This window comes from Netta rufina, assembly GCF_964035555.1.
Source record: "Netta rufina genome assembly, chromosome: 7".
NCBI lineage: Eukaryota > Metazoa > Chordata > Aves > Anseriformes > Anatidae > Netta > Netta rufina.
In genome coordinates, this window is record NC_140130.1 from 108,614 (window position 1) to 129,854 (window position 21,241).

Sequence of the window (21,241 nt, forward strand, 5' to 3'; positions counted from 1 at the left end):
GCCGCCTGCCAACCCCGGATCTACCGCCGTGCGTTTTTTTGGCCCCCGTTTTTTTTTTTTTTTTTTTTTTTTTTTCCCAGTCTTCCCTCCTCTCTCCCCATCACCCGTTTTCCTCAGTCTTGGAAAATCCTCCGTGGGAATTTGGGATTTTTTATTTTTATTTTTTCCAGGGGGGTGTCAGGGTATCTTCCCCCCCGCCGCCTCGCTCCACCTGCCCTTGCTCGTTTTCTCTTCTTTTCCCCCGTCTGCCTCTCCACTAAACCCGTGCTGATGTGCTGTGCAAGAGGCTGGAAATGGAAGTGTTGATGCTCTGGCTTTTCCCCTGGATATTTCAGTGCGTTTCGGTGCGGGCGGACTCCATCATCCACATCGGTAAGAAAGGGAGTGCAGGCGGGGGGGAAGGAGGGACGCGGCAGATAAATAAACGGAGGCATCGCCTCGTTCACCGCCGGAACGCGACGGGCAGCGGCTGAGCCCAACTCCACGGAGAGACCGGAGGAGGGAAGGGGGAAAGGCAGCCGAATCCCCCCGATTGCAAAGTTAGGGGCGAAATGCGGGCTGTGCCGGGCCGGGCTGCGGGGCGGGGACCGCCGGGGCTGCCGCTGCGGTCTCCCATGTGGTCGGAGAGCCCCGTGCCCGGACCTGTTTGCGTGGGGAAGGCTTTCTGCTCCCCCGCCGCATCCCCGCCGCCGAAAACAGCCAGCCGGCCCCAAAAGCGGGCAGGAGAGAGGCATCGTCTGAACGTGCTCGTAGGGAAAACTTTCGGGGAGATGAGCCCTTGGCTCGCATCCCCTGTCATAGCAGGTGTCAGCCGAGCCGGAATGCGGGGGGAGAACTTGGCTGGGAAAGGGTTAGAGAGGCGAGGTTTGCAGCGGCTCCGTGCGTGTGCGTCTGTGTCTGTGTCTGTGTCTGTGCGCGCAACTGTTGGGGTCTGAAGAAGAGCTCCTTAAAACCCTCGGGCAGCAGGAAGGCTGGATCGGCCATGGTAGGAAGAGAGAGGGGTGAAGAAGAGGCAAAGGAAAGGCTGCTGTGAACTTTCATGGCTTCTGGGAGCGAGGCACGGTAATGTCCGCGGGAAGCCTGGCAAGCAGAGGCGAGGCTCTGCAGTCACCTTTTGGCTGGCGTTGAAAGGTACCGGCAGGAAGGAGATGAGGCTGGTTAGGGGCGGAGAGGGGGGAGAGCATCACTTGTATGATCACTTGAAGCCTGTGATAGAGGAGGAGACGGGAGAACGGCCGGGGAAGGAAAAGCCGTCATTCCACCAGCCCTTTAGGGAGGGTGGGAGAATTTAAAAAAAATATATATATATATATTAAAAAAAAAAAAAAAAAAAAAAAAAAAAGGAAGGAAGGAGGAGGCGGCCGGGCCGGGAGCGGTCCTGGCGAGGGTTGCTCCGAGGGGACGGGAGGAGAGACCCGGGGCGGAGAAGGGGCGACCGGGGGCGGCCCCGTAATGCTGTTACCGGCGGGCAGCAGCCCCGGGGCCGGCGGAGGAGGCTCTGGTCTGCGCCTCTCGCCTCGGGAGCCCGGGGGCGCAGCCCAGGCAGACGGCATTGCGGAGCCATTAGGCAGCCAGGGGCAGCCCCGGCCGCAGCGGGGGGAATCCGGCCCCGGGGCGCCCCCCCGGGGTTGGGAAGAGCCCTGGGGAAGCGCCGAGTCCGAGCAGGGGGGGTCCTCGTGGCTCTGCCCCTCGGCTCCGCTCTTCCCGCGGGGCACGGTGTCACCGCAGCTTCCCCCCCCGAGCAAACTTCAGCGGCCCGGGCACGCGAGGCGTGAATCAGCAGCGCTGCCCCGGCCGGGGACGGCACGTTTTGTTCCCACTGCCAGCCCCGCAGGTCAGCTACCGCTCCGCAGGGCAGGGCGACAGAGCCGGTGCGCGCACACAGCCGCTGGGCAGACGGGGCATCTTACATAACGCCCATCGCCAGCTGCTTCCGCGCCAACGGCATAGACAGGACGGCCAAATGGCAGCTTGCAGGTTACGGGACGCAAAGCCCGGTTTCGCCTTCGCGTGGGCGCGACCCTCCGAATAGCAGCGCTGCCCGCAGGCAGCAGGCGGGGAGCAGAAAGTTGGTCTCAATCCCAGGGCCGCCCCCCTGCCGGCGGTGCGGGTCCCAAGCCCCCTGCCCGGCCCGACGGGGGGCTCCGGGGCGGCGGGCAGCGCCCTCACCGCCTCTGCCTCCTTCCTCCCCGCAGGTGCCATTTTTGAAGGCAATGCTGCCAAGGACGACGAGGTGTTCAAGCAGGCGGTGTCGGATCTGAACCTCAATGACGACATCCTCCAGAGCGAGAAGATCACCTACTCCATCAAGCTCATCGAGGCCAACAACCCCTTCCATGCGGTGCAGGAAGGTGAGCCCCGGGTGGCACCCGCCCGTGCGCCGGGAGCGAGTCTCGGCGCTGCCGGCAGCCCCGGCCCGCTCCTGGCGCTCGCCTGGAAACTTTTCTTCTGTCGGGTGTCGGCGCTGTCTTACAAGGAAACGGGAGGGATGGCGCGCTTCTGCGGCGCCGTGCCGTGCCGTGCCGTGCCGGGGCAGCCGGGCTGGGGGGAGCAGCCGCGGGGGAGCCGGCGGGGCCGGGGGTTCCGTGCCGCTTCCGAGCCCGCAAGACCCCCTGCTCTCCGTGGCCGAGGGAGAAAAGCCGGGCAGAGGAGCGGCTCGGCCCGGTGGGGGGCTCCTGAGTGGTCTCCCTCCCCGGGAAAACAGAGGCCGGTGCTTCCCGAGACAGGAGCTCCCTGCCGGGGGGCGAGGGGAGGCCGGGGTAGCCAAGTCGCCGGCTGAAAACCTGCCACAGTTTACAAGATCTGACAAGTAGCAACGTAGGTAAATCATTTCGATTAGATTTTTTTTTTTCTCTCCTCCTCCAAAGGGAAACGTTTAAATTAATCAGCTTGCCTTTACAAATAAGACTTGAAAAATATATTATTTGTGATTTAATGAAGCCAAGGTTAATTATGGCCTATGTTATTTCAGAAGCTGTGTTTTTCAGTAGTAATTATTCTAGAAACAGAGAGCTATTTATATACCCAGACTAGAATATTTTAAAAAAAATGATTCATCGCCAGCCTTGCCCCTACTTTTGCAGAGCACAGAGTGAATCTTTCCCTTATGAAAATTTGCATTAATCCATATGTATTTATATGTAAGTTGTGTACATGCAAATTATGGATACAAAATTGCACCAAATGTTAATTTTCATGAACTCCAAACAAATTCTTCTGCTACATTCTTTCCCCCAGTTAGGTGCTAGTTAATACGCACATTCAGGAGAAACAGCAATATTTACCTTTTAATGGGTCTGATCCCATTATAAATGGGATTCCTCCTACTGCTCTGAAAGCTTTGCAAGGAGGTACGAAAAATAAGCTTTATGAAAATGGAAGAAGGGGACTTTAAAACAAAACCCCACCCACACAGTCACACACCAGAGGAAAATAAAAATCTCTAAATAATGGCGGTGTTGATTTATTGGCAAAGATTAACTCAGAACAATGGCATCTTCCTACATGTGCAAAAGCTCAGTGTCCTGTACTGGAGCTTATTCAAATTCATGGAAGTGACAGCAGTTGGCTGGCTGAACAATTGCTTTCAACAATGTCTCTTGTCAGAAGTAAAACTTTATAAAACTATTCTGAGCGCCCTGGGATCTGAGCTGACATTCTTGTGGACAGAGTACCTTTGCTCAGTTTTGTTGAGCAGAAGAGAACAACCAGCTGGAGGATTCTTCTTGGTCTAGTAGTATTTTGTTGTTGCTGTTGCTCTCTTTTACTATTCTTGAAGATTCATATTGCATTTAAGAAGACTACCTTCAAAGGTATCTTGAAAATCCATGCTGAAGCCACAGAAAGGATTCTGGTCAGCTTTTTAATCTATTTGATACAGAGTGTTTGTGCTACCTGAGTATATGTAAATAAAGGTGTTTCCTCCTACCCTTTCCAAGATGCTCTTTCAGGGCTCACGTGTCCATTGCATTTAGAATTGCTCTTTGATGGTGTGATCACATGCTGGAGAATTAAGGAAGTGATCAATGAATGCTCACAGTTCCAAAGAGAAATTGTCCTTTGTCACTACTTAATTAAGGCATATCAAGGTGTCTTCTTCTGGGAGAGCTACGTAATGATACTATCTGCGAGTAAAAATCTTGCCACTGTGGGCTGTGGGAGAGCTAAGAGAAGAGTGTCAGCCTTTGCTCAATTTCCTGGCTTGCTTTGTCAGTTTAGGTCTGGTCTCTCTCTTTCTCTCTCTCTCTCTCTTTTTAAGATTTAATTTCCTACTTTTGAAATCGTTATACAACATGCTGACAGAATGATACATGGGACACAGGAGTTGCTGGGCTATTCTTACCGTGCAAAGTTGCTCTGCCGAGTGTTACTTGGTGTCATTCTGACTATTCAGAATCTCCTTGTATCTTACTGTACTGGTTCCCTGCTCATTTTGGTAGAATATTGCAGATAGCAGTCGAAATATCCTGGAGCAAATCCTCTGCCCACACTGCTTGCAGAATGTTGCTGCTGCTACGTAAAATGCCCTGACATCCACATTATTCTTCTGCAGTCTTTCTAAGCAGTGCCATGGAAATCAATGTTGCAAGCATTAGTTTCATAGCGATGGAACTTCTTATAGTAAAAAACAATCTAGAAATAAAAATAGACTGCTATGACACTACTGCCAGAATAGTACACACAGTAAATCAAACCACAAATATTGTTTTTATTTGAATAATCTTTTACACAATTTTATGAAAGGACATTGTGAACTATTCCTTAAGCCCTTTTTAAAAAGCGTTGCAAGCAAAGGACCTTTGTTTCAATGATACCATGCTGGTGGAACTATGAAAAGTCATTTCTCTGTGTAACAAGGTCTATTACACAGTAATAAGGCTTTAGTTATGGATGGTGATAGTTATTAGCACGTGTTTGACCTGACCTTCCTTGTGCCATTGGAGAACTTCTGCATGGGTAGGAAGCATGGAAAAGCAGTGCCTGTTGGGTTTTCTCAACAGGAGCTGTGCGTTTGTGGAACTAAAGGCCAAACAGAAACTAATTTGCCTTTTGTAAATGGAGTAGTTTTTGGTGACGGAAGGTATGGTGAAATGAAATAGGATTTTGAATATAAGGGCTCTAGGGAGTTCGCTTTAAGAGAAGAGGGCACTATTCTGATAGTTTCTGGTGACTGCAGTAGGGAAATAAATCAGAGGCCCTTTTTCTTCAAAGAGTTGTTGGATGCTCGTGATAATAATGGTTGTGTAGGGTACCAGAGAATAGTAATTAGCAAACATTGTAATTGTGTTCCATCTTTGTCTTTTATTTCACCACATATTGCAAAAAAAAAAATCCAGATGTGCTGATAGGTAAAAAGATTATTTTGGCTCCATCAAACTCATGTTTTATAGCAGAGTGTGGCAAGTGTATGGAAGGAATTCCAGAGGCAAGGGATGTGACAGTAAAGAACAAACAGACCCTGGTGTATTCATAAAATTGGACTTTGTTGTCTGTTTGTGCTTATGAGCAGTCATTGCATTTTGTCTTATATTGCTTTTATGCATGCGGCAATTACTGAAGGGATAAATTGTTTTTTTCACTGGCTGTCACAGGAGAAAATATACATGGGGAATCATTGTTCTTTTCATACAATTTTAAGGAAATCAGCTGAAATCACAAACATGATGTTAAATTATACCCTAGCTTCCAAAGGAGCTATGTGCTCAATTTCCAATGATAGGAAAGGAAATAGTAAGTGCTTGTTTGTGTGTGGTGTGTATTTAACCTAGTAGTGTGGTAACCTTTTTGTGATTCAAGCACTCAAATAAGCTCAAAGGTATGAGAAACACCTCAGAGCTTTTGATTCAAATTGGGAATTTTGAGCCTGCCATTGGTGTTGAAAAGTCACTTTGCGTGTGACGTATGGGTGGCAAACAAGTTTCCAGCTGGGCTTGAAAACGTGATGGTACGTTTAAACTAAAAACCAAACAAGTCTAATGTGTAAGCTTTTAAGATGTCACTTTTGAAGGGGGAATAGTCAGCAGTAGGTCAAAACTGGGGCACAGGAAAGTTAATACTTAACTTTCTTAGTGCTCTTTGGAGAAGGAGATCCCAGGGAAATAGTAATTCAGAAACTGTTTAAAACCCTGTTTCTCAGTGAATGATGCTTACACATCTATGGAGCTTTCCTGGAGCTGAAACTTGCTGTTCTCTCTGCATAGCAATTTCAAATGAATTGTTTCTAATTTGAGCAGCCTTGTATGTATGCTTGTTGATGTTAAAAAGCTGTCAGCTCTGGAAACCAGAACAAATTTGGAAAATCAGAATGTGATTTGAGAGCAAGAATGGGGTTCCATAAATGGGTTTATTGTCAATCCCATGTATGCTGCTGTGGTTTCAGAGCTACCCAGAGTTGCAGATTTTTTGGATGTCTCTTGTACACCATTGAGTGAATCTCATCTCTTATAGTGTATAGGACTCAGGAATGATATGTGCTTGGCAGAGTTCTAGAAACTGTCTTGGCTCAGCACATAAATTTCAAGTTACTACCATGGTTGCTTTCTAACAGTTCTATTTGTTGAGAAGGCATAAGCTGATCAGAGTGGGGATAAGTAAGGTGAACAAGACAACTGGAGAATGGGGCTTGTTGGCTCCATTGCTATTCTTGCATTTATTTGCCAGGCTAAAATCCCATGCAGAGGTGTACTTGTCATATGTGTGTTGCCTGGTAGTAGGGAACCATGGAGGAGCAGAGTAACTGTATACTTACATGGGTGCACGTATATTGGGATTTTTGCACATAGTTCGTTTTGCAAATACAAGACTTAATGCAGATTTAGTGCAGGTGACCCTGACTAGAACCAAACAGGCAGGTCAGAAGTTGTGTCCTGATTTTAGTGAAATATAGAGTTCAGGCTTCAATTAAAGGGCTGTTTTCTCTGCTGGGAGAATTTAAACTTGAGTGGCTATTAAATATAGAAGAGGAAGACCTCTTTTCACAGCTGCTGTGAGAAGATAGCCATCAGTCATGATGATAACACTCCCCTTGCCCTCGGGTGAGCCCAGATCCAACCCTTTTTAAAGCTGTGTCAAGTAGGCATTTGTGTAAATGCAGGGCAAGGCATTTTGTTTGGCTGAGCTAGGGTTTCACATGACCCAGCAGTGAAGGCTGTAGTTTTTAGAGTCAGGATGTTTTAATACCAGAATGGATGAGTAGAGAGAAAAAGAAAAACACGACAAATACAAACAGAAACAATCTGGTAAAAATTAATAAAATATTACATATGTAATTATTACTACTCTTATTTTATTTTAATCCATGATTTATTGATTGACTGCAATGAATTGGGGAATTTGTTACCTAGCTAGAAGAAGTGTCATAGGTTGGACCTACATTTTAAACATAAAACATAAAAATAAGTTCTCTTTTGACCAGAATAACAAAGGATTGGTTTATATCAATATGCTGTCTATTGGTTTTTCCTCCTGCGGTTTCTCTCAAGTCCTTCACTGTCACATAACGTTACCTTTAGCTGCTCTTCTTCCACAGCTTGCCTGAACACAGATTTCACACTGTTTTCATCAGGACATGGTGTCTTGTTTAGAAGTTTTTGACAGTTGAACTCTGATCTCTCCAGAAAGAACATATTGTTACATACATTTTTTTTTCTAGTTTTAATCTGAGCTTTCAACACTTTTTGAAAGCCACCAAGGAAGAGTTCATGTAGGGGATCCCTCCCCTGGTCAGGGAGGCTTTGCTGTGTAACTACACATTTTTTCTACTAGTCTGCTGCAGTTAAAAGCTGTTGCTCAGAGGGGTGAATGAGCTTAACAGTTATACCTCCTTGTGCCCTTTGAGACCAAACCAAGACTTGTTAAGGACTGCCACAGTGAAGACATCTGTGACACTGTTATATCATTGTGCTTGTGTTTTTATGCTCTGTAGTTGCATAGCTCAGTGTATTGTGAACCAGGGTGTTCCAGAGAGTTAAAATTCCAGCAAATTAAAATGTCTGTCTCTTGAGATTCTTGTGGTTTTGTTATGCTGAAAGCAAGAACCTGCAGATATCTTCAGTAGGAAGGAAAGAAGCCAATAGCCCATAAAGGAGTCTATTTGGTGCTGAGGATGTAGGCAAGCTGTTGGCAAAAATCCAAATATGCATTTATTTTGTTGTTTCTTTCTGTGTGTTACTCAGGTTCTGGTCAGAGTTAAAATGCAGGTGCAAAATATTTTGTATTTTGGGAGGCATTGCCTCTGAAATGCATCCCTGCTATTGCTTTTTATTGCCTTTTTTTTTTTTTTCCTACCTTCACTGGGATGTAAGGAGGTTAATTCCATCGCAGCCGTACTCTCTGCTTTTGGAGAGGTTCACGTTATTTTGGGCTGGGTCTGAGCTGCCTGGCGAGCGAGCTCCAGACAGTGCCCTACATCGAAGTGCAGCAGGAGGCGAGAGGTCAGGGGATGAAGGAGGAGCTGTGTTTCCCAGCTTAGCATCTCAAGGTAGAAAGGGGAATGGGTGTCCTGGAAACAGTGGCAGTGTGGGTGGGACCTGTTCTGAGCCCAGGGTCCTGCCCCAGAGGTGATGAAAGGGTGCAGGGCTCAGGTCCCAGACGCTTCTTGCTGTGGGATGGCAGGAAGTCCTTGGGTGGCTGCATGCTTTGCAATTGAAGGGGTTTAATTTTGTCTGAAATACCATTTTACTACCTCCGTCTGCATAGCTGTCTAAGCTCATTTCTTCTCTCTCTTCTAATATGCAGACTAGCTAACACCTTTATTTCCACAACAGGTGTGGGCCACCCATCTATTTCAAGGGTTTTGTGCAAAAGAGCAGCTGCAGGTTAGGCAACAATTCTTTTTCAGTACCTAATGGTTTTCTCCACTGATCCTGCTGCCAATCCTTCTCATTTATCAAGGAGCTGCAGTTGAGTCTCTTATTCTAGGATTTCATTATAGAAAATATGCTACATCATTAACTTGCATGCTAGGAATTATCCCAAAAGCTCAGAAATAAGCAGTATTCATAAAAATATTAGCACATGTATTTCAGGGTTAAGGATTTTCTTTCTTTTTCTGTGTTTTTTTTTTTTTTTTTAAGAAAATAATTTTTGGAGTTCTTTTGTTTGTCTGAAGCAGATTTTCTCAGTTATTACTGTGGAGGAGGATCTGGAAATGTGAAATGAGTGTACAACACTGCCTCAGCCTGATCTAGTCAAAATAATGGGTAAAGAAAATTGTCCTAAATTGTGAAATATAAGCAGTATATATGCATGCACATATACCATGTGCAAATAATTTAATTGCTAGACTTAATTGTAATGTGTCCAGTAGGGAATACACCTTGATCTTTTCTAGGTTCAGAGTCTTCCAGATACAGACAATTAAAGGACTGACAAATTATTACATTTTGAATTGTGTCTTGATCCTAGCAGAATGAAATCGATGTGTTATTTTGACATGATTTATCATGGTGTGGTTGAACCATACAATGAAAAGAGTTAAAATTACAAATTGTTTGAACAGAGGGGGTATTATTATGTTTATTTAAAATGTTTGTGGTGTACCATAGTTATTTACTGGAAGGAAAACAAAGCATAGTTATACAATGTCAATAGTGCCTGAATATAAGACTTCAGCACAGTAAGACTGTGGCTGAAAAAGTTTCTTCAGACTGAACTTTTTGCCATCTCAGAGGAACCACTGTCAAAGTCTTCCTTGCTTTTTAGGCAAAGATCAGAATGTTTTTCCTACTTTTATTCATAAGTTCCCTCAGAGGGGAATTACTGCTGTGTATTTATTTGTTGCTGTCATCTGTTGTTTAGAGGTGTTTTTTCAATTTTCCCCTCAGAAAAAAATTAATTAAAATGCATTGTTGGAATCATACTGCTGTATAGGTCTTATAATTATATGACATTACGCTTTTTTTTTTTTTTAACAGCTGTCTTTATCTGGAAGTGCCTTGCCGGAGTGGAAATGGCCCACACAGCTGTTGCTTTTCTGGAAAGAAATTTTTCCATAATTTACAGATATTTGAGTTCATGCTTTGGCCTGGCTTGAAAAATGGCTCACATGTTCAATTACGTGTTCAATTATGCATTTTGACCTTTTTTTTTTTTTTTTTTTTTTTTTTTTTTTTTTTTTCCCTGATGTACTGGAGTTTGCAGTGATTCTTCTTACATGAAGTACATGTACATGTAGTTCTTCCCATTTGTAAACCTGCTGAGAAGAGCCAGATTTGAAACCGAGGAATTAAACATTTTACATACAGGGCACATCCAAGACATGCAGGCTACTGTAAGCAAAGGTGTGTCACTTCTGATGTTAAAATCTAGGTGCCAACCTGAAAAGCCTTTCTATCTCACTCTTTGCTGAGGATGGGTCCAGCTACCACTGATCCTTGGTGTAGGTCTTGAATTGTTAGGGTTCTACTCCATGACAAATTTGCAGTGAGACTGTTAAATAGCATACAACATTTTGGGATCTTCATTTTATATCATATATAGATCTGTAGTCTTTTCAAAGGCAGATCATAATGATATGCTAATATGCCAAGATGTCTTTCATTTACATAACATTAAGGCAATAAATATCTAAAATGAGAAATATGTTTAAAAGGTTTCTTTTATGTTTTTCCTAACAGCTTGCATTTAGTTATAATTTGGAGACCTGCTAGCTGTGCTTGAAACTGTGTTCAGGCTGGTGGGCTTGAAGTGCTTTTTATAGCCTGAAAGGTTTTTATTATCAGAAAAAGTCTGTCTGTACAAGCCCTGCTGACTTTAAGTTCCTTTCTTTTGACCCCCTTGTGGCATCTTGGTGCCTGTCCATTTTTTTTTTCCTTTTGCCTGTTTTATTATATATTCAGATATGCAGTTAGAATTAATATTGGAAAGCATTAATAGCTCACATTTAAAGGTAAGGAGAATGAAGAGGCATTAATTTCAAGTGGTGTTTGGCTACATTAAAACACACAGCAGGGTTCCTACTGCTTGTCCTTACTAAGAACCATTCCCCTAGCAACCTTTCATAAAGGAAGTAAAAGGACAGTAAGAAAACATTTTTTTTCCCCCTTATATTCAACAGAATAATATCTAAGCAATGACTTGCTCACTTAAAAATAAAACAAGCTTACACCAAAAAAACTGTCAGTTGGTCCAAGCTTCCGTTATGTATCCTGTTTCTCAGTTCAACCACCTAGTCCTGTGCTTTTTAACTTACTTACGTGAGTCTTTGAGATTTTAACTAGTAGCAGTGCTGATAGAATAGTTTCAGTATCCTCAAAATTGCATTAACAATCTGTCTTGTTCTTATTTAAAATGTGACTAAAAAGGATTTTCCATGTGAGTGAAAGTTTGTAAAGTTAATGAGAATTGCTTTTGTCAGCAGGTAAATGATTCTCCTCTATACCATTACTTGATAGTTAGGAAATACTAGTTACTTGCTGCATGGCTATACTTTCAAAACAGAAATTGTGTATTGATATAGAGAAGCATTTCTATTGCTCTTTGTTCTTCTAACCTCTCAGCTCCTGGATAAAAGTAAAACTTGCTTGGGGGAACGTGGAATTTGTTTATGGGAGACAGAGACTCTCGGTGTCATTTTTGGTGTTTGCAAAACTTCAGTTTATTTTTTATTTAAAAAAATGCTTTAGAACTCTAACGGAAGCTATGTTACAAAATAAACTTTGTTTTGTATGGAATACTAGCAGTATTTTAATCCAAAGACCAATATTTTCCCAATTTTCTATGTTCTTGAGGATATTTCCTACTTGAGGAACAAGATCAGTTATCTGAGAGACAGAGGAAAGGAACTTAGGATGCGGTGTGGGCAAGGGTCAAAACACAGAGGACTAGGATGTTGAAGTGTGCAAGAAAAAAAAAATAGGAAAAATGCAATTACCTGCTTAAAGTTTATTTCTTCTTTACTGAAACTTTCTTTTTCTTTTCTTTCATCTTGCTTCTGTCTGTCTGAAATACTTTAGTCATAGTGGAAGAAACAGTGATTTTGATATAGGTTGGATTTAGTAACACAACCCAAGGAAAAGGCTTGCTCTCCCTCTGGTCTTAGCAAGATGCTTGCACAAGTATGGATCTGGATTTTTAAAGAAGCTGCAGAAGGGCAGGGGTGCTACCCCGTTAGCCAGTAATCAGCCTGCAGAGGCAGGCATTTCCCTTCCTGAGAGAAGAAAAGGCGTTTTCAAAGTGTGTTCACAGGGCAAAATGAGGAAGGATCTTGTCCAGCAGAAGCTGAGGTCAGCTGAATCTCTGCTTGTAGAAAGTCACCTGCTGAGGGCTGCTTGAAGTGACTGTGCCTGTAAGTAGATTCAAGTGTTGTGCAACCCACGTGAAAAGTAATTTCACATTTCAGCTATACCTCAATGTTTTTTTTTTCTTTAAAATAAATAAGTAAATAAATAAATAGATAAATGTAAGGGACTGTGTATGGTAACTCCAGGGGAGCACTTGGGAGGAACATCTTGCAGCAAAACTTTTAGAAAATCAGTATCCTCAGCAACAAGTTAGCATACCCATTACATGTGTTACGGTGCTTTGGCAGCCAGTGGGGTCTTGCCTCGCCTCTGGACAGGCACTCACAAAGTCAGTTGTGCAGGCTAGCAGAAGTGCTGTTGTCAACCGTGATTAGAGCCAGCCTTCTCAAAGCAGGTGGCTGCAGTCCTCTTCCCTTCTCTGCCCGTGGCAGTGCTGCTGCTGTGGCAAGACTGGTTCACAAATGGGTTTCTAAAGGCTTAACGCCTTGTCATGTGCTGAGGACAGCTTACATTTTTGTGACCGTGGTGTGCCCTCTTTGCTTTTACAATGTTGATTAAAAATAAAACATTATGTCAGTTCAACCTCAGAGTCAACTAGGCAATGCAATGACTAGTGAAGCCTGATTCTTCTGGAATCAGATCTCCAACCCTAGGTCTCAAATTTTCATTAGATTTTTCTTTCTGTCTTCCATTTTTTATTTTTTATTTATTTTATTTTATTTTATTTTATTTACAATAAGCTAATATTTATCTCAGGAAGAGCTGAAGAGCTCTTCCTTCTGTCGTCTGCTTTTTTTTTTTTTTTTTTTTTTTTTTTTGCATGTGTGCCTTATTGCCAAGTTACGTACTGTATAGTTGTTGCTGGTGTTTTTATAGTTTGGGTTCTTCACCCAAACTCCAGTTTCTCAAAGTCTCCTAGCTGGTGAGGCATATACTTTCCTCTCTGTGTTTGTACTTTTCAGAGCTGCCTTCTCACTTGCAGCCAACAGTGCCGTGCCCTGTTTTGTATGGACAGCAGCAGATTCATCATTCTAGTTCCTAGTGAGGTTTATAAATGTAAACTCTTTCTCTGAATTCTGATGTCTTTTCTGTACCTGCCTTCTCTTGTATGGTAGTACATTGCTCCCCCCATACTTCCCTCTTCCCTGCCACTGCTCAATGCAATAGATTTTATCAACATGCCTTTTATGATTTGCAGGATTATTCTATTTCCATTGCATTTTAATCATCTTGATGACAACATCTGTTGGCAGCAGTACACAGATGTTTCTCAGGGCATATTCTAAGGTTTGTAAATAGTTACTATATCTACATGAGAAAACTAAAGTTTTGTCTTGTCCATTTACATTAAAAGAAGCAGAACTGCATTATGGAAATGAAATGTGTGTCTATGGGAGACTTGCTGCCTTTCAGTGAGTGCCAGGGGAAACCTTTAAGTTCCAGACAGCTTCCTCTATGTTAGCTGCTGCAGAGAGCCGAGGGTCTGTATTACAGAATTATCTCTCTCAACCTGCTTTCACTGGTATGACATGTAATCTTCTTCTCTTTTTAATTTTATTTTTGATTTTAACCCTCAAAGGTGTGCTTCTCTAACATCATAAGGAAATGGAGAACACACATAAAAGAGAAGCCAGGGGTGCTCCTCGAGAACATCACAGTAACTCAAAAGAATGACAAAATATCAAGAACGTAAAGAAGAAATTACAACAGTGGTCCATTATATTTGCTGCAGGGCATTCTGACAGTGCTGGCAGTTAACTGCATTCAGGTTAAAATGACAGTTTGGTCAAAAATTCTTCATAAAATATTAGTGAACTAGAAGGCAGATTGTGTATTGTCATAATTTTGTGCCTTTTTGTTTTCTTTCTTGTGTTGATTTTCTTCAATGAGAGGCTGTCCTTTAGGCAGTTAAACAAGCAGAAAAGTCCCTTGCAGGTATTTAAGAAATAAAGTTTGGCAATTGAAGACAGGAGTTCATGTCCTGCACTCATGGTGGCAATGGGGCTCCAAACTACATTTTGCTAATCTTGCTAATCAATTTTTTATTGCTGCCAGCCTGCAGGGACATTATTTGTAAACCAATCTTGTCTCTTGCCTAAGAAGTTACAGGCAGTTGTGCAGAGTCACTGGAAGTGGTGTATGTTTGATAGGAAGCTGTATGAGTAAGGCTTGGAACAAGATGTGTTGATCGTGATGTTTTGGCTCTCTTTGAAATTTATTTTCTCAGAAAAACAAGAATTAACTGTTACTTAGGGTAATTAATAGAGAAAGGTTATTTTGGATCTCTCTTTTGTATGTAAAAGGAGAAAATGTACTTTAAAATGTTGTTCTTTTGCATTTTCAAAGCAGTAAAGGTTATAGTCTGTAACTTGTGACAGATCTATAATGTATAAAGTTGGGTTTATTTTATTTTATTTTATTTTATTTTATTTTATTTTATTTTATTTTATTTTATTTTATTTTATTTTATTTTATTTTATTTTATTTTATTTTATTTATTATTATTATATTTTTTTTTTCAGAAATAGCACTGCCAGTTGCCCAAGGGTGTAGTTTACCTTTGCACAAAACCTGTGCAAAGAATGTAAGTTAACTGTAAAATTCATACACTATAAAATGCAGTGCATGAGACCAAAGAACATGTGAACATGAGACCAAAAAACAAAGTACAAGGCCCTGGAGAAAAGTATCTATCATATGCACAACACTTTACCTAGTCAAATTCAAGTTAAACTCACTCACAACATGGTCAAGAGACAGGCAGAAAAAAAGCTTATGCTTGTATTGCTCAGTTCACTTCCTGGGACAATTTGGTGAACTGACAAGGTAAGATGGATCTCTCTGAGCTTGAAGAAATAGGAAGAGTTTCTCTGAATGGAAAACAGCATAGTGACAGCTGGAAAAGCCCTGTCGGGTCTGGTGTCCCTGGAAAGTGCCTTAAGGCAAAATAAAGGCTTGTACCAATTTGCCATTTAAACAAAGATGTTTGTTTTGGGGAATTTGTTCGCAACTATTTTGTTAGCCAGTTGTATTGTACTTAGAAAATACAAACAAATACAAGGATTTAGAGAGTTCTGCCTTTTAAAAATCTATCTCCATCTCTTCAGGGTTACTTTGAATATAAAATTTGCAAATAGCTGCTCAGATTATCAGATTAATTGGGAAATAGTGATGGGTCTTAGGGTTCACTTTGATACTTGGAATTTTAACTAGGACCTTCAAGGTTAGTGAGTTATTACAATGTCATTAAACTACTTGGAAATTGATAGAAAAGCTTACGATACAGTTGATAAAATGCAGATTAGCAGAGGAAGCTGTTCTAAAGCTCAAATTCACATGAGAGGAAGTGAAACAACTTCTTAACAAAAGTCTGTTTATATGAGAACTATGCAACTTTTATCTTTTAATATTTCTATTGAGGCTATATTGATGTTAAAAATTATGTCAAGTTATTTCAGCTTTTGGACAGAAAGTCTTCTAAGAGATACGAACATAGATACAAATGCAGATGCACTTTGGTCTTGGTTACATAAATCTAACTTTAAAAACATCCTTTGAATTTCTTATTAAGCGGTTTTTAGTATGAAGTGTGTCTGTGTTCTTTCCAGAAGATTGCTAGTCACTTTTTTTCCAGGGTACTGGTGTTTGCAAATAATGGCTCACATGGGAAAAGTGTGGCCATCAACATAACAGACTGTTCACTGCCCTTAAAAAAAGTCTGCAATGCATTCATCTGGAATAATGTTGAGATTTAAGCTGAAGATGGAAAATATTTGCTGACAGGGCTGGCCTCAAGGCATCCTTTTTCGTTCCTAAATGCTGATAAAATTGCTTGAAATATTCTGTAGTGTATGGGAGGTTGTTTCAGGATGAATATATTGGCTTAAAAAAAAAAGATTATTCCATTCTTCCTATAATTATATTCTCTTTTTGATGAGATTTTACAGGAAACCTATATTTTTTATTTATTTTTTTTTTCTACAGAAAAAATAAGTAAAATTGTTGAGGGTATTAGTTATCTTGACACAGAGGAAGGTCGTCTGATCTGGATGGTGTATGGATGGTTCTGGATACTCATTCTTATGAGGGTTTAAACTGTGCAAGTTTGACTCTAACTGGTTGCTGGAGAATGAGAATTGCTAGCTAAAGAGAAATGGTGTTGTCAATGTAGTTTCTAATGTGCTTGCTGAGTTCTGCTCAGCAAGGATAATGAATGTAAAACTTTACACTGTAAAACAAGTTCTTGATCTCTGTAGTCATCCTTGGGATTGGAGTTCCTCTTCCCAGTGCTCATGCTGGGTTATCACTGCTTCATGCCTCCTTCTTACCTATCTGTAGGGTCCAAGAAGGTGTCTTTCTCTTGAAACATCACCTCAGGTACATGGTCTTCTGTTTCATCTCATTTCCTTCCCTCCCTTCTCTTCACTCGCACACTTTGATCACACTGAATACCACCAGTCTGGCCAAAGGATGTGATGATGTGTTTGGTGTCTTAGGCTGGTATGCCGATTAGCTAATTCAGTTATTACTAAACTTTGTGTGGTTAAATCAGAAATGGCTTAAACTAGATTTGACCTGTGAAGAATTTTTAGACCTTGGCCATAGAAGTAGGAACCTGTTACTTATTTCATTTGTACTCTGTGTTGTGTGGATTGTGATCCATTTCTTAGGAGTGTCCAAACTATTTGACATAACATATCTTGATATTGTTGGGGCCAGCATGGTGGCCTGAGTTTCCTCTGTTCACCTCTTGAGTCACATAGTGGTTCTGGTCTTTGGTCTTTTACTGAAGACTGGGATGACTGTATGCCAGTTGTTTTCAAGTTTTTTTCAATTTCCATACCTCTGGAAAAGTGAAAGGGGGTGATAATTTAAGTCCAATTTACAACAGACTTTTTTTATTTTCTTTTTTTTTTCTTAATGTCCAGATTGGTCTATGAACCACAGGCTGAAACCAGTGGTATAGGATTTAGAAAACGTTCCTTGGTCTTGCTAGTCTAGGTTGTTTTCTGTAGGGAAATACAACGTGAAGGAGGAGAACTCTAGGTTCTTGGATGTATGAACCCCAGAGAAATAAAATGAAAATGGGAATTTGGGGCATCTAACAACCATAAGATCAGATATTGGTCTGCTTGCCAAGCTGACTGTGCCACTGTCATAATGCGGACTAGAAATCTTTAACAGCTATACTTCACTGCTTGTAAACTAGTGAGTGATTATTTCATCCTCTGTTTATACCATTCATCAAAGCATTCTGGGCTAAGAAGGCCTGAAAAATTCTCAAGGGTTTTTCTGCTGTTATTGCAGTATGCTACAACGGGACCTTTCTTGTTCAACGATGTTGTTGACTACTTCAAATTCATAGTCTATATTGGCACTAACTCACTGTATCAGAAGAATAGCATCTTCCTACCCATCTACCTCATTTGAACTGATTGCAGCAAATTCCTAGGCAGTTCTTCCTTCTGTGTACCCTGTGTAAACTTTTGATTATGCTTGCTGCCATTAATAGCACACAGTAGATATTGGATGATTTTGTAAATAACTCAGGCCATTTCCTTAAAGTAAAAACTAGAAAGGATTATGTCTGTGAGGATTTTGAAGAACTTTTTTTTCAGGAATATGAATAAATCTTTCCCAGAAATTACTGTATGCAACACTGTTTTACTGCTCTCTCTAATTTATTACATTAATTAAATGCTTCTGTAGCACTGTTCAATTCATAGAATTTTATTACAAGAAACACAACCTGCTCTAATTCTGTTCAGAGAGATCTGAATGAGTAACCTTATAACCATTGCTAACCTTCTGAACTTCTTCCTGGTTTGATCCTCAAGCTTGTTAAAGTTGAGGTTCTAGAATATACATAACCTCATGGTCACTCTTTGATTTTAAATTGTCCAAATTACAGTTAAATTCTGTGAGCAGGCTGAGAATTCATTTATAGAAAAGCTTTCCAGTCTCACACACATTTAGAGCTGACCTGTGACCAATACAGTGTAAGTACTGTGAAAATGAACCAGATCCAGTCCCAAGGAGACCCACAGGTACAGGTTGCACGTGTTATCTCCTCTACCCTGCCATGCACAGTAGAGCTTGTCATACACATGAAAGTCTGCTTTTGGATGCATTTTTTCTTTCCTTCTAAGTTAGCTTGGCTCTTCAGCCTCAGTGAGTGGACATCTTACACCACAGAGCCATTAAACCAGTGTATTGCATATACATATTGAAGTAACTTGTAATCTTTTGCAGGTATTTCTGAGACATGATAGTCTAGTCCTTTCACAGGCAGACCTGCACATGGGAGGAACTTCTCCCATCATGGGCCTCAAGGCAGGATAGCTCAAGGCACATGCAAAGCAGACATCTCTAGGACTGAAAGAGTAGCATCAGCTTTAGCTCTGGTAATGAATTTGACTGTGCTGCAAGGCTTGCTGCTATTGCTGCTGCCCCAGAAGAAGGGCTGGGAAGTGAAATGGCAGCAGTTGCTGGCAGTAACGAAGGAGCACCCTTCCTCATGTTTTCCCTTCTCCTACACCTGGCATCAGGAATAATAGGCTCCACTCACCTGAGTGAACCACGGGGATTTCACCTGTGGTTTGCCCTTTCATATTTCTTTCCTATGGAAAAAGCAGCCTGGACTTAGCCAGAAACAACCTGTTATCCTTGTGTCATCAAAATTCAATTCTGCCTAAACTGCTGAGATGAGAGCTGTCTTAGCTCAACAGTCCTTATGATAAATACATTGTCTGCTTTGTCTGTGTGGGAACTGAGTCCATGTTTCCAAAAGGCCAATAGGAAAATAATTGTAAAAATGGACTGGTGTGATGAACAGAGTTGAAGGAATGGTGAGTGTTCTCAAAGTTACACCCCTTTAACTCAGATACAGGCGATCATCTTACAGGTGATGGCACGCTCAGCTGGCTAGGGAAAGACAAACAGTACAGTGTAACCGGAGTGACTGCCTCCAGCTAAGTGATGAGTCGCAGTGGACTTGACTGATTTGCAAAGACTTGGAGTGATTAATTTCTAAGATGAAGAACTACAGTCTGGTATAGGCTATTCAACACAGGCACTAAAGGACTATATTGGACAAGTTATTTGTTGAAAATTATTCAATATCCTGTAGAAGAAATAGGCAATAAATTTGCTTGACTGTCTTCATTAATCCCAAAAGCATCTATTGCAAGACTTGTTATGGAACCCAAAGTAGGTATTAAATCTGACTGTAAAAATTATAGAAAACATAGCTTTAAAATTCATTGCCTGTTTTACTAGTGATTATCAAATAATTCCTGAAATGAGGTATTTAAGGGGTTTGATCAGTGGAGTTCACAGTTCCTGGAGTCTTGATTAGGGCTTGGGAGTGTCTAGCTCTTTCAAGGAGAGCCTGTTTGCAGATTTATGATCAATGTCAGATGTTTTCCTAAGCTGATAGATGACTATTGTAGAAAAGTAAGCCAAGCTAGCCAAGTATGTGTGTTAGGAGAATGAAAACAGACAATTCCCTACAAGGGTCTTCCGGGCTGTAATGCCAGCCTTACAACTGGGTCTTGATATCCATTCTTAGGAATATCCTTAGAGAGAAAGGATCTGCTTATTCCAAAATGCACACTGCATTTACTAATTTACTATGGCTTTAGACAGTGAATCTAGAAACAGATCTGGCAAGAGAGATGGCAGAACTGTAGCTGTAGTAACTGGATAGTACCATAAATACAGGAGATAAGAGTTCTGAGCCTATAATTTTTTTTTATACACAAAAATGGCTACATGTAGCACAGAATGTTTTCTGTAATAGATTAGAGATCCATCATTAGTTTTTAAGCACTCTCAGCAGCTAAATGAGAACAGAGCTTTGAAAAGGCATGTAGGCATCTTTGCTCTCTTATCATCTACTGAGAAAATGAGAAACAGGAAATGCAAATAAAATAAAATTCCTGTTTTAAAACCCCATTCAATGAAATTTGAAACATCAGTTGAAAAAAATCCTTGTTTCACTTTTTTTTTTTTAAGTTGAAGCAAGTGCTGTTCGTCTGTTGCAGATGTTTCCTTATGTAAAAAAAAAAAAAATAAATAAAAAAATTTCCTAATAGAATAGTCTTGTTTTATGCTAAGACCATTCTGCAGAGGAATTTCTTCACAGAATCCTTGCAGTCAGGGCAGGCTGATTGCAGCACTGCACTGGGCAGTGGCTTTCAGAGAAATGCAGCCCCTGCAGCACTTGCTGCTGTACCACCTTATGTTTGCGTTTGCACTGAAGTCTTCTATCAGGTACTTCAGAGGCCATCCCAGTGTCATTATTTCTCACAGAATAGTGCCTCCCCGTTCAATATGGCCTTTCATGAGGAGCAACTCTGCGCAAGCTTTAACATGAGTTGGATCCCATTAAGAATTGCTTTGTTGTATAACAATGTGTGTTTTGTAACTTCCTACAAAACCAGACCTGTTTGATTTAGTGCAACAGAAAGAAGGCATATTTCTGTTGAAAATAGTTTTCCTGACAGAAGTAGCTATGGTGCTGGGATTTACCTTTCCAAGCCTAAGTTTTTTGATGCTGAACATTTCCTATTCAGAAATAGCTGATGAGCTGGAGGTTCAGAATAAAATTAGGAGGTTTCAGAAAGGAATATTGAAGGCTGCTGTGTACCTGTTTTGTATGTTTGATTAGGGAATGCTTTTTAAAGCGTGGGAAACAGAGAAGCTGTCATCCTTCTTACTTCTAATGGGATGTCTCAGTGATGGAGCTGTTAACTGCTCTTGAGATGGCACTGTGTATTTCCATTCAAAATAGTCTTGAGAGATAATGCTGCTTCACCTAGATCCCTGGAGACATGAAAGGCTCAGGAGTGTGTGTCTGATTTACAGCCCCTCAAAGCCATCTTATCCAGGGGAAATCTTCCCAGGAGTTTCCATAAAGATACTTGAAAAGAACAGATCGCTGCTTGCATGGGGCTGTCAGATCTCATAAAAAGGAAAAGCATGGCAACGTAGAGGAT

The 21,241-nt window shown here is 41.5% G+C and overlaps 1 protein-coding gene across 1 annotated transcript in view; it reads left to right on the forward strand.

The window, feature by feature from the left end:
* Positions 1 to 293: 293 nt before the first annotated feature.
* The window catches only part of GRID1 (glutamate ionotropic receptor delta type subunit 1), a gene marked incomplete at both ends in the record, with an annotated part of 531,319 nt that continues 510,371 nt past the window's right edge, over positions 294 to 21,241 (forward strand). Inside the window, 2 exons of the mRNA XM_084290039.1 lie at positions 294 to 372; positions 2,196 to 2,351. Coding sequence (XP_084146165.1) covers positions 294 to 372; positions 2,196 to 2,351 — 235 coding nt within the window. The remainder of the gene's footprint in view (positions 373 to 2,195; positions 2,352 to 21,241) is intronic.